Source organism: Sebastes umbrosus, chromosome 20 (assembly GCF_015220745.1).
Source record: "Sebastes umbrosus isolate fSebUmb1 chromosome 20, fSebUmb1.pri, whole genome shotgun sequence".
In the NCBI taxonomy this organism is placed as follows: domain Eukaryota; kingdom Metazoa; phylum Chordata; class Actinopteri; order Perciformes; family Sebastidae; genus Sebastes; species Sebastes umbrosus.
Genome location: NC_051288.1, coordinates 19,327,197 through 19,345,920, shown reverse-complemented (window position 1 = coordinate 19,345,920; position 18,724 = coordinate 19,327,197). Strand labels below are relative to the sequence as shown.

General features: G+C 41.3%; 1 protein-coding gene across 25 annotated transcripts in view; it reads right to left on the bottom strand.

The window, feature by feature from the left end:
- nrxn1a (neurexin 1a) overlaps window positions 1–18,724 on the bottom strand; it is a 64,999-nt gene that overhangs the window by 42,723 nt on the left and 3,552 nt on the right. For 17 of the 25 annotated variants that reach the window (XM_037753966.1, XM_037753943.1, XM_037753959.1 and 14 more), the window contains exons 3-4: window positions 13,208–13,225; window positions 12,487–12,516 (exon numbers count right to left, since the gene is read on the bottom strand). The exons of 4 other annotated variants lie outside the window; for them this stretch is intronic. In XM_037753966.1, coding sequence (XP_037609894.1) covers window positions 12,487–12,516; window positions 13,208–13,225 — 48 coding nt within the window. The remainder of the gene's footprint in view (window positions 1–12,486; window positions 12,517–13,207; window positions 13,226–18,724) is intronic. 4 more of the 25 variants (XM_037753948.1, XM_037753964.1, XM_037753954.1 and 1 more) reach the window with 1 other exon arrangement.

Below are 18,724 nucleotides of genomic sequence, written 5' to 3'. Positions count from 1 at the left end.
CCCTATATCTCTCACACCTCCCTTTAAGCTTCACGCCACCATTCCTCTCCTCGCGTCTCGTTGGCCTCCTTTTCTCTCTGCTCTGAGGAGCCTCTGGCATAAACTTGTAGTTCACGATAATGAGGAGAACAGAGGGGGAATTTAACGCACACACTAGGTCAGGCTGGAGCAAGACAGACACTTGGTGGAGAGGTGGGAAGGGAGGGAGGGGAGGGATTGCCACGTAATGAATAGACTGAAGTGTAATAGGTTATTAAGGTAGCGAGAGGCAGAGAGAAGAGCGCTGAAATGGAATTGGCCGCACTTGAGTGAATATAACACGGGGAGAATAATGAGAAGGAAAAAGTGAGAATATATCACAATTCAAAGAGCAATTGTGGCAAATTGTCTTTCTTTGCTTCGGTTGCATGAAAAAAAAGAACCCAAAAAGTGTGAATGCCAATATGTGAGTGAGAAACAACAAGTTGTATGCCAGCATGTGTGTGAGTTCCCCCTAGTGTGTGATGCCTTCCCTCCCAGCATGTTAATTAAGAGCGTGTGTGTGTGTGCATGCCTAAAATGTGCGTGTTCAAGCATGTGAATGTGTGCGGACGAATATAGGCTTTTTTATGTGTGCATGAAATGTGCGGGGGTGTGGGTGGGTGCTGGTCTCTGTAAATATTGGTGTATTGCTGTCAGAAAAGCTATTACCAACTCAGGGCCTCGGGCTAGTCTTTACTGAGAGGAGCGAGAGCGAGGAGAAGGAGGGAGACACACACAAAAACACACACACACACACACACACGCAGAGAAAGAACAGCCACAAATGCTATAACACAATCACACACACGTAGACAAATGTAGATGAGGTGGCGGAGTGAGGGGGGGGGAGCCAAGTTGTTCACAATGAGAACACACGCAGCCGTCCAGCAGCATTCTAGCGGTAATTTACAGAGGTGCCATTAGGTTTCAGTGTGGTGCTCCACCATTCTGTTGCTAATTTACAGACATGTCATTAAACTAGACAGGAGCACATAAAGCATCTGCATCGATCTGGAAGCTCTGGCTCGCAACAACAACGGGCGCACACGCGCACTCACGCACACAAATCAGGCTACAAAATGCATATTGGGTGTCACAAGCACAATGACGAACATGTGTCGTGCATGCATGTATTCAGTGTACAGATGTGCCTAAAGCGCACACGCTCTCAAGTGGGCAGGTTGGAGTGGATCTGTTGTAGCTCAGATTAATGGAGTGAGTCAGTATTAGCTCAGAGTAAACAGTGAGACAGACACTGACATACACACCACATGTCACACTTCATCCTGTGGAGAGCACTGTCGATCAGAGCAGGAGAGCAGGACGGTGAAGGAATACAGAGAAAGGAAAGAGGAAAAGAAGGGAGATTTTTTAGGCACTATTACCTTATGTTTCATATGGCTCATTTTCTCTCTATTAGTTGGTTAACTCAAGGTTTCTTGTGGGCTGTCTGCGGGGTTGTATGTTAAGTCTGACTGTAAATGTTTTTCATTTTGCTGATTGCAAAAAAGGCCTTGATCTTAAAGACACTACGTGATAGGGTGATAGATTAGTCGACAAATCGGTCGTTTTGGTTTTAGTCGACTAAGATTTCTTTAGTCGATTATTTGTTATTTATATGCTTTTTTCCAAGAAACTCACGAGCACATCTCTGGTAAACACAAGATTTAAAGTGGTGCTTTTGTGTGATTCTTTGTGGAGAAACTCATTAAATCAACAAAATCGTGTTAAGACCTTTACACACTGGGGGAGTTTTTTTTTTATGAGATTAATTTGCATGCTAATATATTTTTTTTAAATGTTTTTGTCATGTGGTGCAGCGGTTAGCCCTGTCGTCTCACAGCAAGAGCTTCTCAGGTTCGAATCCGGCTTGCGGCCCTTCTGTGTGGAGTTTGCATGTTCTCCCCGTGTTAGCGTGGGTTTTCTCTGGGTTCTCCTGCTTCCTCCCACAGTCCAAAGACAAGCAGGTTAACTGTTGACTCTAAATTGCCCGTAGGTGTGAATGTGAGTGTGAATGGTTGTCGGTCTCTATGTGTCAGCCCTGTGATAGTCTGGCGACCTGTCAAGGTGTACCCCGCCTTCAGCCAATGTCAGCAGGGATTGGCTCCAGCCCACAGATAATGAATAAATAAATAAATTCTTTCACACAGAATGCGAATATTACATGACGAAAAAGCTATGTAATTTTTTTCCATAACAAGGTCGATTTTCTGATCTTTCGCACCACGAATAAAGGCATCAACCAATCACGTTGTGTATAACGGGTTTAGTTGCGCCTATATTTATGAAACAACAACACGGAGGCTCTGTAGCTCGAACCAACGCGGAAAACTTTATTACTCCTTTCAACTTTGACAAAGGCAGCGTAGACCAGATCCACTTCTTCTGTTCTGACCTTTCACAATAAAAGCCTAAGATGTATAATATTCGCAGGCGAGTATTTTGCATTTTCGTGTTTATTCTTCACGTCATCGGTGTGTAAAGGCCTTTAGTCAACTAAGAATTTTCTTGGTCGAGGCCAGCCCTACTACATGATTGAATAAAGTTTAAAAAAAAAAGGATTCTCTCAAGCTTGGTTCTTTTACTTCCTGTGTAGATTTCAACGCTTTATTATCTGTTGTTTTTTTATGTTGTTTCTTGTGACTTCTTGTGACCAGTTGAATGTGAGGTCTGACTGTAAATATTTCTCTTTCTTGAAAATGATCTTTATTATTTGTCAATGAAACCACCTGATTAAGGGAGGTAAGTGAGGTAATCTCTCTATAAATTCGCTGTTCGTGTGGTTGTATCTATGTAAGGTCTGGTTGTAGCACTGGAATGATTAGTCGATTCATTGATTGGTAATTAGACAGAAGAATAATTAACAACAGCCTTAAGAATCAATTGGTTGTTTAAGTAATTTCTTAAGTAAAAATACCAGAAGTTTGTCAGCTCAAGCTTTTGAAATATTAGGATTTGCTGCTTTTCTCTGTGTAAATTGGATATGTTAGGATCTTGGACCGTTAGTCGGGCAAAACAATCTGAAGATGTAATTTTGGGAAATTCTGATGGGTATTTTTTTTCACTATTTTCTGATATTATTCAGACGAAACAGTCAATCGAGCAATTGAAAAAGTGATAAACAGTTTAAGTGACACTGATAATAATCTTAAGTTGCAGCCTTATCGGACTGAAAATGTTTTTCTTTTTCACAGCTCTCCCTTGAGAAACAGACCTTGATCTCACTGAGACGATCTGATTAAATTAAGTTGCTTAAGAAAAGGACAAGAGAGGAAAGGAAAGAAGGAGAGGAGAGGAGAGGAAGGAGGAAATGGTGTAAGAAATGACCAGGAAAAAACGTGCGAGGAACTAGTACGCGAAAGAAGAAGTAAATTAATCAAGAATGTAAAGACGGAAGATGATTGGCGTTAGACTTTGAAGGCTATCATTAAACTACTAGGCCTACTCTAATGAATAAAGCAGCCTGTGGGGAGGCAGGAGGGAGAGAGTGAATAACTGATCTGATGGTTGCTGCTACTGGGACCAGCTGCAACTGTACCGCCCCTCCGCCGATCAAACACACATCACTTGGATTTCTCTCTGTGTTTGTGTGCATATGGCAGAGTGTGTGTGGCTTTGTCTCTTCTCATGGGTTTCCTCCTCAACGTTTCACACTCTAATTTGTCATTTCCATGGCAACCCTGTGTTACAGGGGCGACAGCAAATACGGATGTGTTCGTGCATGTGTGTGTGTGTCAGGGAGAGAGATGGAAAAGGAGGGCGAGAGAGAGAGAGAGAGAAAGAGTGATTGAGTGAACAGTACATTATCATGGACAGCTGTACTGAATCAAAATGGCGGATGGAGGCTGGGAGCACATCAGGGGAGCCTACATTATACAGCACCTGATAGAGGGAGCAGGGTGGAAAAGATGCAGGGTGGAGAAGAAAAAAAGGGGGGAAAGATGATGCACAGGGGGGAATTTGAAAGAAGAAGGGATAAAAGAGGGGAGACGGAGAGACTCATTGAGATGGGCGACACAAAATGGAAGAGAAAGAGGTAGAGGGGTAGAAAGAGAGACAAGGAAAGGGAGTGGCAGAGAGCGAGGGATGGATGGCTAGAGAGAACGAAAGAGAAAAATGCTGGTGTATCTAAATCCTAGTGTAGCGAGCCTCAATCATGGCAGCCCTGTCATTCTGGAGATAGCACACTGCAATTCCCCTGCACCTCGTTTTTAGCCCACCATGCAGTTCTGCTATCAGCTCCTCTCAGACTGTCCACACACGCAAACACACACACACACACACACACAAAACTCAAACATCCGGCATGAAGGCATCCCTCCTTAATGACAGACAGGTGGATTAACTACGCACTCATACAGTATACAGACAGATGACCAGTGCGGGAAATGTATGTAAATGTATGCTAACATATGCATAGTCTCTACATTAAGTTAAAGTGTGAAAATCCTACACAGCCAAGTTCACTAAAGGCTACGACGGCCGTTTCCATCTCTATTCAGTGATATACAGCATCTGGCTTTAAAAGCGATTGGGCTATCACATCACAGCCAAGGGAGCAATACTGTAGAGGAGGATATTACTGTCAGGACACAAGTGACAGATTGGTTGTCTGCAACGTTGAGCTCTTATTCCTTGTTGTTGTTAAATTGAATGCATTTCATTTTCCAGCAAACAGTTTAAAAAACACTGCTTTGACAATTTGTTCTCATAATCTGTTAATCGGCAGGTTGTTTTCTTGGTTAATTGATTAATTGCTTTGTCTTTGGAGCAGTAAATAGTGTCAAAATGCCCCCGGTGATATCACCAAATGTTTTGTTTTGTCTGACAAACACTCAAAAGATATTCAATTTACTACAATATTAAGATGATTGAATGAAAAGCAGCTAATTCTCCCTTTTGAGAAGCTGGAACCATCAAATTTTGGGGCATTTTTACTTGAAAAATGACAAACAATTAATCAATTATAGCAGTAGTTGTTCATTTTCTAAAATATAATAAACATAAAATCAGTGGTGGATGAAGTACATTTACTCAAGTACTGTACTTAAGTACTTTTATTTGACTAAAGTATTTACATCTTATGTTACTTTTTACTTACTTCACTCCATTTGGAGAGTAAATATTGTTTTTTACACCACTACATTTACAGCTTTAGTTACTTTGCATATTCAGATTATTAATAGAAAAAAATCAACTAATACATCCACCTTTACCAGCTGTAATATGAAAGTGATGAACTCATGCATCACTAAATGTAATTCAATAACATAATATATATTATTCTGCAGAATGAGTACTTTTACTTTTGATAGTTTAAGTATATTTTGATGCGAATAGTTTTGTGCTTATACTGAGGTAAGACTTTGAACTAGGGCTTTCAATCGATTCAAATAGTTAATCGCGATTAATCGCATATTAATTGCATCTTTATCTGTTCAAAATGTACCTTAAAAGGGAGATTTGTATTGTAGTAAGTATTTAATAATCTTATCAACATGGGAGTGGGCAAATATGCTTGCTTTATGCAAACGTATGTATATATTTATTATTGGAAATCAATTAACAACACAAAACTATGACAAATATTGTCCAGAAACCCTCACAGGTACTGCATTTAGCATAAAAAATATGCTCAAATCATAACAAGGCAAACTCAAGCCCAACAGGCAACAACAGCTGTCTGTCTTGACTATGACTTACCCCAAACTGCATTTGATTATCACAAAGTGGGCACTCTAGCTTTAAAAATGAGCCTGCTTCAACCTAAAAAACGTAAGTTGCGTTAAAGAAATTAGTTGCGTTAACGCGTTATTATCTCGTTAACTTTGACAGCAGGACTTTTTTTTTTACACGGTAGTATTGCTACTTTTACCTAAGTAAAAGGTCAGTATACTTCTCCCACCACTGCATACAATAGTGAATAGTCGCAATATCCAAGAGTCCAATGTCATGTCTTCAAAACCCAAATACTGTATATTCAATTTACTGTGATAAAAAATAGTCAAAAGGAGCTTTTTTCTTGGTAAATAGTAAAATACATTAAAGATCAAATTGTTCTTGAGCAGATATGGCCTTTTCTAAGTGAATTTATTTGACACAAATGGTACATAACTTAATAATATCCTATATTGTTAATCCCTTTGAATTTCATTTGAAGAAAAAACAATGAACAGCACACTTCCTGCCATTATGTTCAATCTTTTATTTCTTGTCCCTTTTTGTTTCTTTTATCTTTGCTCATCTCTCTCTCTCTCTCTCTCTCTCTCTCTGTGTCTGTAGCTTGAATTTGGCCTTCTCTCTGGTACCCAGGGAAACCGGCTTGTTTCCATGACAATGTCTGCAGGCAGAACAGTGTATTTGTCTTAAGCTGGATAAGATCAGAGTCAGTTTCATCCGTGTTAGACACACACACACACACGCACACGGTCGTGCACGCAAGCACACGTACATACATCATGGCACATATGCACAGAGGAGACCATAAAGCGCTGAGAAAATGTGCATTTAGGCAGTTAAATATACCCACGGAGGCAAATACTCATGCATGTAAATCCACACACGTACTGCCCTGTCCCACACACACACACACACACACACACACACACCTAATGAAACGCCTTACAGCAGGTTGTTAACAAATAACAAGTGCATAAAGACCTCTTTTCATAAAGGTAATGTAATGGGTTTTTAATGAATGCTGTGGCGATTTCAGTTGTCGTAGTTATTCCAGACAAGCACCACAACGAGTAAATGAGTATGTGTATGTGTGCAACGCCCGTCAGTGCAAGTGTGTGTGTATATCCTTGTTCACGTGTTTGTTCTTGTTTTGGCAAACAGCAAAGAAATGAACTTCAAATGCCAGATGGGGTACTGGAGTGAATCGCCAATTGGGCCACTGCTCTCAGCACCCACGCAGACACAATGGAAAGTGCTAGAACAGGTAGGAGACAACTGGAGCACCGACTTGCCTGTGTTTGCGTGTGTGCTTGTGTGTGAGGTATCTGCATCACTCATGAATACCATCCTGGCTGATGCGAGACTGTGTCATGTCGGGGAGCCCAAGGAGAGATGCGGCGCCCCTGCTGAGAAACGCTGCAGTCTTATCTCCCTTCCTGTCTCCCTCTGCGTCTCCGACCTTCTCTTTCCACCTCTCCTTTCCCACTTTCTGAATGCGCTCCTATCTGTCCTCACCATCACTTTTCTACACTCCTTTACCCCTATGCTGCCCACCCCTCCCTCGCAAACTCGCAGCCAGCCTCCGCTCTATCTTTTCCCTTCATCCTCTGTAAACGGGGAGTCCGTTTGATGTCTTTATTTTTAGGCGATTACAGGGTGCATCGGCTTTGTGTGTTTCCTATTAGCGTCGCGGTGGATGTGCGAATATGTTAATGCGTACTTGCTAACAGGATGGTAATTGCATACAATTACTAGTAAATGTATACATTTGCTGGTGGGATTGCTTCACATTTCCCATGGTGAGTTCTGTAACGGTGCATCTCCCTGATAATGTGGGGGTAGAGCTCTCTATGTAGCGCTGTGACTTTCATTACAAGAGCTGCATGGGTGTTAAGCATTAATGAGTGTTGTAGTACCGAACTGTAATGGGCGTTAGTGGTGGAGAGTATAGAGGCAGAATTAGTCCCATTAGCGGAAAGAGTATATCCAGAAAAATTGTGCATTTTGCAGTAAAAACTTTGTTGCGATTGCTTTATCGCTGCTGATGGCCAGAGGGGGCACAACTTAGTTTTAACAGGTTTTTTTTTATTCACAGCTCAAGATGTGGCCATCAGGAGCCAAATTCATGCCAGTCAGTCGGGCAGGCAGCCAATCACCAGACACTTGCCTCTTAACACCAAGCGGCTCTCTCTCTCACCTCCAGTTGAGCGCTGCTCACTTGCCCGTTTTGCTGAATTATGTAAGCATTACAACTACAGTAGCTAATGACTGACAAATATACAGTGTATTACAGTATTTACTTCAAGGCTTCAACGATTAATCGATTATTTGTCAACTATTAAATTATTCGCCAACTATTTTGATCATCGATGAGTCAGTGTGAGTCATTTTTTAAGAGAAATAAATCTAAATTCTCTGATTGCAGTTTCTTAAATGTGAATATTTTCTGGTTTATTTACTCCTCTATGACAGTAAACTGAATATCTTTGAGTTGTGGACAAAACAAGACATTTAAGGACGTCATCTTGGGCTTTGGGAAACAATGATCAACACTTTCTGACATTTTATAGACCAAACAACTAATCGAGAAAATAATCGAAAGATTAATTGACAATGAAAATAATAGTTAGTTGCAGCCCTAATGTAAAAATTCTCTTAAAAAAACTGATCTAATTATGTGATAACGCTGTGTTTACATGGACAGTTGATTCACTACACCTACAGGCACAAGCATAATGCAACTTTCTTCATTGCTTTCTACTAGATCTGCAAGTAACGATTAGTTATGAGTAGTTAGTAGTCGATTAATCCGTTGATTATTTTTTCAATTAACTGATTAATTGTTTAGTCTATAACATGTCAGAATATAGTAAAAAAAAAAAATACCCATCACAAGTTGCCAGAGCCCAAGCTAACGTCTTCAAATTACGAACAATGGACCAAAAAATATTTTATTTACAATGATAGAGCTGCAATGACTCATCAATTAATCAATCAGTCAATCAACAGGAAAAATTAATCAGCACTATTTTGATTATCGAAAAACAATATATATGCTAGAATTTGATGCTTTTCTTTGTCATTCATGATAGTATATTGAATAATTTGGGTTTATGACTGTTGGTCAGACAAACAAGACATTTGAAGACGCAGGAATTATAACAGGCATTTTTCACTCATTTCTGACATTTAATAAACAAAACAATGGATCGATTGATCAAAAAAATAATTCTGATTAATCGATAATGAAATAAATCATTAGCTGCTGCCCTAATTGATATAAAATTTAAAAAGACATTTGAGATGAATAAGAAACTTCTATAATTTATCATTTATCGAAATTGTTGTTGATTCACTTTCAGATGATCGAGTGATTACTTGAGCACTAAAACCTCAAAACAACACCTGACAGAGATAAGCTGAGAAATCCTATAATAATAATAATCATATTATTTATAATTTAAATAACACAAATATGTTTTCTAATTCAGTTTCAGTGACTGTAATTTATTAAAGGATAATCAGTCCTAGTGTGATTTATTATTAGGCCTGTTAGATGATGATGAGTAAGAGGTAGGAGACATGCTGTACTTTGCTGGTACTGCCTGGTTCCTCTTGTCTTGGCGTCTGCTACCACTCCCAACCTCACATATGGTGGAGTCAGCACGGAGCCCATCCTCTGCGTGTGTGTGTGTGTGTGTGTGTGTTATTGTGAGAAAAGCACGCACACGTGTGTGTCGGGGGAGAAAACGAAAGCGAGGTGGAGGGACAAAAACAAAAGAGGCAATTTAAAGAGAAAGAGTGTGACACTGACCATGTGTGTGTCTGTGTGTGTGTGTGTGGCGGAGTGTGCTTCCATCTGTGTGGTTTTGCCATAAGACAATGTGTTAAAATGAGCCGCTTTGATTGCCGACGCTTTATGAGTCACAAGTGATGACTCACAATCCACCTCCCCTGAACGCACACTCACACAAGACTCACAGAAACATGCACGCACCTCGCTCTCCGTCCTGCCTTCATCCACTGACCGTGAAGAATATGTGCAGGCAGCCTTACTCATGCATATTTACACTGAACGCACACTCACTCACCTACTCAGCGGGCACTCTCTAAAGGTTATGGTGTGTGAGTGTCTGTTTGTCCGCCCGTTCACGTAAGCGCGCGTGTAAAGGTCACTTCAAGCGAAGCTGACCACTTGTCTATGCCGCGCACAGATTGCTGGATTGATATCGAGAACACTTGGACATGCACACAAACAACTGTTATTAACCAGACAACCCGCCTCAAGACTAAAACTAAGTAAATAAATATCATAAACGAGCATCGCTTCCAATTACGTCCAAGAGCCACTCCTCAGTCCTACTCAGCACCTACAATCACTCATTCACCCAGGACCCTTCACAGTCTATTCTTGGCCAGACAGAGAGAAGAGAAAGGGCAAAATCTGCTACTTGGCTTTAAGCACATTTTCCATCCAGATTATTGCTGCTCAATACTTTTCAAAAAAAAAAGAAAAAAATCCATTTCCCCCTCTTCCTTTGGTTGCTCGATACTTATGAAAATCCAATTTGGCTCCCTCTTTTCTTTCTTCCCTCCACAATTCGTGCATTTTCACCCACTCAAAGTGATTAGTGATCTGTGGGTATCGTTTCCAGGGAGAATGATAGCTGTGTTTTATGAAGGAGGGGAAAGGTCCAGGGCTTCCCATCAGGGCTGATGTCCCTTGCAGAATGACTGGGCTGGGAGGGCAGACGGGAGCACCGCTGTCCCTTTGCAGATACAGGCAGTTGCTCTACATCACAGGAGAGAAGACGACTCACTTTATCTCCCCCTCGCTTCCTCTTTCCCTCTCTGCTCGCTCTATCATTCATTCCTTTAGCTCTTCTCTCACAGGCACAGTCGCTTTTTCTCAATTTCTCCAGCACACGCACACACACAAGCAGACACACATGCTATATATCTTTCTAAGGCCCCCCCCCTCCCCATACCCCAATCCGCCCCCTCAAAGAAACTCATTTCAGCTTTGCGGGCTCCTCAAAAAGCCTCTTTACGCTGAGCTAACCTAAGCTAGGCTTCGTCTGCACCATTTGACAGCCTTTACTCTTCAGTATGCAGAGCGAAAACACACACATTACACACACCGCTTTTTCATGTGTACACTCTCTGAAAGAGACTTCAAAGGTTGAAAAAAATTAAAGGAAAAATCAGCCACAGCTCTACATTCAATGTATCACAATCCAAACATCCGTTATAGTGAGGGCATCCACTATACACAAATACACTGAATACATTGTGTAATAATGCTGGAAACATATGTTAATACATGACGGTCCTTGAGCAGGTGATTTAAAATGCTGAGCGTAAGCCAGATGAAGCAATTAAATTCTCACTGCCACCTGGATGATTCATGCCAGGCATTTTAAGGCAGAATCTCCAGCACTATAGGAGCCACAAAAATATAGAAATATACTTGTCAGAACAGAGATGTCTCACTGCGATAGATGGATGAAGACATCATTTGAGCTCTATTCAAGATATTTCCTTCCACCAGCTCGGATGAACGTTTCATTAAATGGCACATTTCAGCAAATACATGGCGGCCAGCGCTGTCACAATGGGAGACAGCCGCCATCATGTCCTCTCTCATCCAATCAAAGAGCACAATAGACGCGGATCAGCCTGTCACGGTCAGGCCTGTCTTTTATGTGGGTCAATCAGTGCATTCATCAGCGTCATGCGGAGCCGACCGACCCAGCGGTACCTACCTTCAGATTTTCAAAAGCACCGTAGGCCGAAGCTGCCGATTCATTCGCACGCATGCTTTAGTATGAGCACGCTCGCACACACATGCATCGACAGCTTACCTTACCAAAAAATGAAACATTCCAATTTAACCGAAATGAGAGTTCATCAGTGAACAATTTAAAAAGGGGGCAAAAAACACTGGACAACTTTGGCGTTGAGGTGTAACAGCACAGGAACATGATCTGTTCAGAATCACATGTGCTCGCCAATGTATGAGCAGGAGCCCATGTGAGGAGCAGCGGCGGCAGAGCGAGACATGCTGGAAGCCGATAAAAAGCCATGGATGAATGTGGGAGTGTTCCTGTGAAAACTGCCACAGTCATTGATCCAAACCGTGATATAAAAGCACACATATATATATATATGCATCATGCACGCGCACACACACTAAACGCTCTCCATCGAACTCTTACATACAGATGAGAGAAAATGAAATGAGGTGGAAGAATAAAGACCAGTTCAAACCATCCATGGAGTCAGTCGGTCATTCGGCCCTTAGCTCCATTTCCATGACATGGAGCCCTGCCACGTCTAACCCAGCCAAGCACCGTCAAGCCGCAGCCGTCTAAACCCTCCCATTACCCCCTCCCACATCAGCAGCCATGATTATAGTATATATCCCAGCAGAAGTTGCTCTCAGGCTCATCATCACTCTCTTCAAAAATCAAACCAAAAAAATTATCTTAAAGGCCATATTTCATTTATTATTATGTAATTGCTCCACTGCAAGTCATCCATTTCAGTTTAAATTAAAACTGAAACTCTTGATGAGACCAAATGGGACCATTTTAAAATGAAGAAATCTCAATTACAGAAAAAAAAACTGACCTTAGTTCAGTGCCTAGAGAGACAACTTCCTCCCGCGCCAGGTGGTGATGAAGTGGGGGAGGGATACAGGGAGTTGTGAGTGTGGGGGTGAGGAGGTAGGGGGGTGATGGTATAGCAGAGGACAACAGGAAGTGAGGTAAGAGGAGGCCATACCTTGGTCGCCAATCATCAGGTGTGCCAGACCTTAAAAGAAGACAAGAGCACAGTCAGCACAGCAAAGGATCATGGGGCGTGAAGTGTGTGTGTGTGCATATATGTGTTTTTGTGATACAGGAGTTTGTCAATGACATGCTGCTGAACGCTAGAGTCCTCTGTGTAAAAGTGTGTGTGCATGTGTGTGTGTACGAGTCCTCTAAATTATTCAAAAATGTCTAAAAAAAAACTCGCTTTGAAGACACTTACTCATCCTAGGCTGCGATCCTACGCACAAACAGGTACGCACACAGACGTCTGCATACAGCCAGTACAGTGTTTGTATATGTGCCTACGGTATGTCTCTGTAACCTTGAGGCGAGAGCCACTTCAGATGATTGCTCATGGGATGTGGAACTTACCAGGTGTCAGCAACAAACTCCTACATACCCACACAGACCAACATACATTTACGCTGGCTACCTTGATCTGTGTTTCCACAATAGAATATGTAATGAAGGCCAGAAGGAAGAATGAAAAAGGACAAGACGGACATGAAAAAAGATAGAAAATGGGAGAGAGGTGAACACAAGATGACGATAGAGCTAAAGGAATGTTAAGAATAAATCTTGGAAAAAGAGATCAGATAGAGAAGCAAAGAAAGAGATGTTTGAATATAGAGCAGGAACTTAAATATAGACAGACATAGAGAGAAAGACAGATAGATAGAAGTGCAACCTACCTGGAGTGTAGCTGTGCTCTGGAAAGGTGTCGCGGCCGGGCGAGGAGAGAGAGAGACAGACATTCATTAACATGCATGCTAAGCCCTTGGGTTACCATGGCTACTTACTGTACATGCACACCCGTCCAGGGTTACCGTGGTAACATACATGCAAAGTCCACGCAAAACGTCACAATGGATACCATGCTGCACTGGTAGCCAAAACTGAGGTTTGTCTATATACAGCCGCATTTTAAAAAAACAAACAACCTCTCTGTATGACTCCACATGTGTACATAATACATAAAGGGCACACCCACACTTGTAGATACAGAGGGGGGAAGGGGTGTGGGGGGGCGATAATATACTTTCCTACCTGTATGTTTGGATTCAAGAGCCGTTTACCCCAGAACTTACCTTGCAGCCGCTTCCTCTCCCCAGAGCCCCCCGACAGATAGCATGCAAAACACACACATTCGGTCGCACAACCTCTCCCTCACTCTCTCTGTCTTTCACGCATACAGACACACACACACTAACATTGAATATGACAGTAGAATAGCAGGGAAATATAAAATATGTAGGGATGGATTAGCAGTGCAGGGAGACGAGGGGACATGCATGGTTCAGTTGACAGTGTGTGTGTTTGTTTTTGTGAATGTAAGTGTGTGTGTATTCTGAGCTGCGTGTGCTGTGTTTCCTTGCCTCTGCCCTTGTGCTAGTAGCATGGCAGAAACAGGTGGAGCCATTAGCATGCTAACAGCAATTTGCCCTCAAGGACAACTCCAGCCAGGCCAGGCCTAACAAGCCCAGTTCACCATGCCTTCACTGGAGGGCAGAACGGCTTAGACAGTAATTACATTTATGCATAGCCCTGCCCACACTCTCTTCGCTAGATTCTTATTTGGTTCTCCAAAACTGACATATTGTTGTGCTTTGGAACAAAACCCTTCCTCACACTGGTATAAAAGATGTAATATACTGTCTTTCAGGGGAGGGAAAAAAAAACCCATAGAGTATATAATATTATATTGCTTTGCAAATGTTTCTAAGCTTGTCACAAGTCTGCCAAAAATATGAGGGTGAATAAAAGTGGATCATTAGGGAGCCTTGAAGATATTGTGTCATTGTAAACGTGTACGGAAACTAGCTCTGCCACAGTCATATTACTTATTTCTGGTTTCAAACAAGCTCCTAAGGATTTTTTCTTCTAGCAGAGCATGCTCATTCTATATTAAAGATTCATAACAGGCTTTTTCTAATTTTCAGAGGGTTATATTTTCATCTTATTGTGCAGCTTCAGTGAGGTTGGCTGGGTTCAAAATAACACAGTAATTTCAAGGTATCATATGAGAGATACACCTTCACACCGACTCTGTCTGACTCTTTCAAAACAACTACACAGGACTTATGGATTCATAAATGGTCCCCATTTATCAAGAGGCCGCTATGTTTCCACTATATACAATCAGTTCAGTCACAAACCCTTAGATGCTGTTATCGTCGTATTTTTTTCTTCATTCAAAGATGGATTTTGACCCGAGCTTTTATTCCCTGCTCCCTTTGCCATCCACTTAATTTCTCTCAGACACAACCTTTGAATTCTCTTCTCCAGAGTGCACCTGACGAGAGATTTCTTTTGACATACTATAAGTTGGTATGAGTTACTCACTGGTAGTGATATTGATGCATGGATATTAGCTCAGCCTGCGGACCCTGTGGTCGGAGATATTCCACTGAGCCGACCAAAAAATTTAAAACCGTCCACAAAGAATACATCATCTGCCCAGACCTCTCTGTATCTATTTTCGGAGAACGAGTTCCATGATTCAGAGAGGTCTGAGATAAGAACCAGGCATCGAAAATACTCTTAAGATGTTGTTGCACTCTGTTGTCCATGGTTTATGTTTTTGTTAACTGGCCCCATTTGCGGCTGTTTATTTCTGTCTGAAAAGCCGCTGGTTTACTGGAATATCTGCATCCCTTGAATCACTTTCCTGAGCTAATGTCCGTGAATTATCGTTATATCACCACCAGTGAGTAACCAAAGAAAAGACATGAAATTACCTTTTAAAACCAGCCATTAAGCTACGCTCAATCTCCACCATCATCTAACTATCATACTCTAAACCCTGCAGAAATTTCAACCTAAACTCTGAAATGTCACCCGGTTCGATTATTATCAGGCCATTACATAGGCGTCATCAGTCACTATAAGCACCATATATGTGGGTCATTAGGGGCCTACTATGCCTGCTACGTTAAAGTAAAAGTGAAATTTAAAAGCAACACGTTCTAACATGTTGTAAAACTGAATGAAATGTTACGTTTTGAACACAAACAAAAAAGCTTCTTGCCTAAAAGGTATAGGAAACAAAACTACAACTTCTTTAGGATTAGGCAAAAAAGCATTAGGTTTAGGCAATAAAACAACAAGTTCTTTAGGTTTGTGCAAAAAAAAGACTTATTTAATTTTAGAGAAAAACACTGTGTTTTGGCTTAAAATAATTACGAACACAAAGATAACTACACATTGTTGGTTGCGAACTCCGGTCTCCTGGGTGAAAACTGTCCATAGTACAGCGCTTGACTTCTACCTTTCATAATTACTATGGTCGCTGGCATGTTCTTTTATTCTTTCTTTCGGTGACCTACGATGTGAATAGATGATAAAACCTACTAGTGGGTGTAGTAGGCCCCTATTGACCCACATCTATGGGGCTTATAGCGACTGATAACACCTATTTAATAGCCTGACAACAGTCTAATCGGCTGGAAATGTGAAGCCAATGCAGAATATAAGCAGAATTTATTCTGGTAATGCTATATGATTTCACATGATACAACCAAATTCTACTCACCCCGTGTACATGCATCCAAGCAGACCTCCTAACTGGAACCATTTTATGAGTCTACTCTTACTAACACCGGCCACTACTGCCAAGAGAAAAAACTATTTTAGCGCTTGTTCTACTCAGCAACACTTGGCATCACTCATAATTGAAATGTGAGTCCATCTAGGAATATAAAACAGCCCCTTAAAAGGAATAAGTAGCCTCTTGTTGAGCGATAAAGTGCCAGTCCAAAAGCAGGTATTGCATCAAGTGAGAGCCTTTATGTAAAATGTCTGCACCTCCCATTTAGCCTGTAGAGCTGAGCTACACTGCTGTTAGGTACCTCAGTGGTGATGTGACTAATGGTGGTGCTGGAGGCTGCACACTGTGTGAATGTGTTCCTCCATGTGTTTGCATGTTTGTGTTGCATGTGTTTGTGCAGGTATGTGTGTGTCAGTGCTGTCCGTGTCTCCCAATGTGCCCTAACCAGCAGCGAAAAAACAGCAGACTGGATTAAACTGGCTTGGATCAGACGTAGTTCTCAGCGCAGCACCGAGTTCCTGCAGAGAGCTGATCATAGCTTCACCTGTCACTTCCTGAACGTATAGACACCCCACTTGTAGAAGCAATTGCGCTCATTATCTATGAATTTGTCAATGATTTAGATTCATCAATTGATCGTTTAGTCTATAAAATGTCTAAAAAAATAGAGAAAAATGTCAGTCACTATTTCCCAAAGCACAAGTTGCTGTTTTGTCTGACCAACAGTATAAAACAAAAGCAACAAATCTTTACATTTTAGAGGCTGAAACAGGGGAATGTTTGGCATTCTAGCTTTACAGGTAGCGTAAATGTAAGGCTGCAACTATGATTATTTTCATGATCTGCAGATTATTTACTAGTTTTGTCTATAAAATAGTGAAAAATTAGGATTTTGCACAGCCCAAAGTGACATCATCAGATAGCTTGTTTTATTCAACCATCATTCCAGAACTCAAATATATTCAGTTTACAGTACTATCATATATGACAAATAAAAGCATCAAATTTACACATTTGAGAGGCTGAAACAAGCAAATGTTTGGCATTTCTGCTTGAAAAATGATCAATTACATAACTTTCTCTCAAGCAACTTGACAATTAATTCACTAATCATTACAGCTGTACTTAGAAAATTAATTATTTCTCTGTCAATCATCAGCTCATTTCAGCACTAGTAAGGATAACGCACCAGCTACCTCCCCCACCTGCTTGGAAAATTAAGACCACTGGTCAACTTTACTATCATATATGATGAAGAAAAGCATAAAATTTACACATTTCAGATGCTGGACCAAGCAAATGTTTGGCCTTTTTGCTTGGAAAAATATCAATTATAACGTTCTCTCGAGCAACTTGTCGATTAATTGACTAGTTGCAGCTCTACTTAAATCATTAATTATTTCTCTGTCAATCTACAACTAATTTTAACACTGGTGAGCATAACGCACCAGCTACCTTCCCCACCTGCTTGGAAAATTAAGACCAGTGGTCAAGTTTACTATCATATATGATGAAGAAAAGCATCAAATTTACACATTTCAGATGCTGGGATAAGCAAATGTTTGGCATTTTTGCTTGAAAATTATCAATTATAACGTTCTCTTGAGCAACTTGTTGATTAATTGACTAGTTGTTGCAGCTCTACTTAAATAATTAATTATTTCTCTTTCAATTCTCAACTCATTTCAGCACTAGTGAGCATAACGCACCAGCTACCTTCCCCAACTGCTTGGAAAATTAAGACCATTATCGCCTTTAGGATGCCTGGGATACATAAACATACAAACACACACTCACCACCACAAACATGTAAATAGAGTAGATCTGTGTGGCAGACATGATGCCTGAAGTCACTACGAGCTGAGGCAGCTGTAGGCAGCAAGGAGCTGAGGAATGGGGGTAGGGACGAAGGACGGAAGAGCAAGGACGGAGAAACACTCCTGGCATGAGGTCTCCCTATTAGTCCTGTCTCCCTGGTAACCTAGGCAATCCCACTGCCCACTAAATGCTCGGGTGTGATATGGTGTGTGGCTAAAAGGGAGGTGTGATGCTGACAGCGGTGCTGGGCAGGGGTGTGAGGTCAGATCGGTGACAAACGGTGACACGGCAAGGCCACTCGGCCATTTTTGTCAGATGCATTTGTGTCATTAAAATTTCGATTCGCCGAGGCAACGCCGGAAAACATGATGCAGGAGTTGAGAGCGCTATTGATTAAGAATGCAGATTTGCTCTTGAATGAACTGAAGCGAATCTGATGACACACACATCTAAGCGGGGGGAAATGAAAGCATTTGCAGTACCGGCCATAACAAGGTAGCTGAGTTCATTAAGCAGCTGTTTCGTTTTTGTAATGGTCGTCATTACAGTGCCCTGTGTATTAGCACTTGTATTGACCAAAGGCTTGTTTGACAGTATTAAGGGAGGATGTTCTTAAAGGGTTGAGAAATCATTTGTGAAACAGCTTTTTTTTTTCTTTTGCCTCTTCCCCATAAAAGTGTGTTTATTGTCACAATTTTTCATATTTATTATGTACTACTGACAGGACACTATTTCCTCTTTTATAATGCATAAGAACACACACACGCTCACACAAACAGAGCATCTTAACAGGCTGTTCAAAATAATGGCAGGCGATAGATTGAATACACTCCATCACAACACC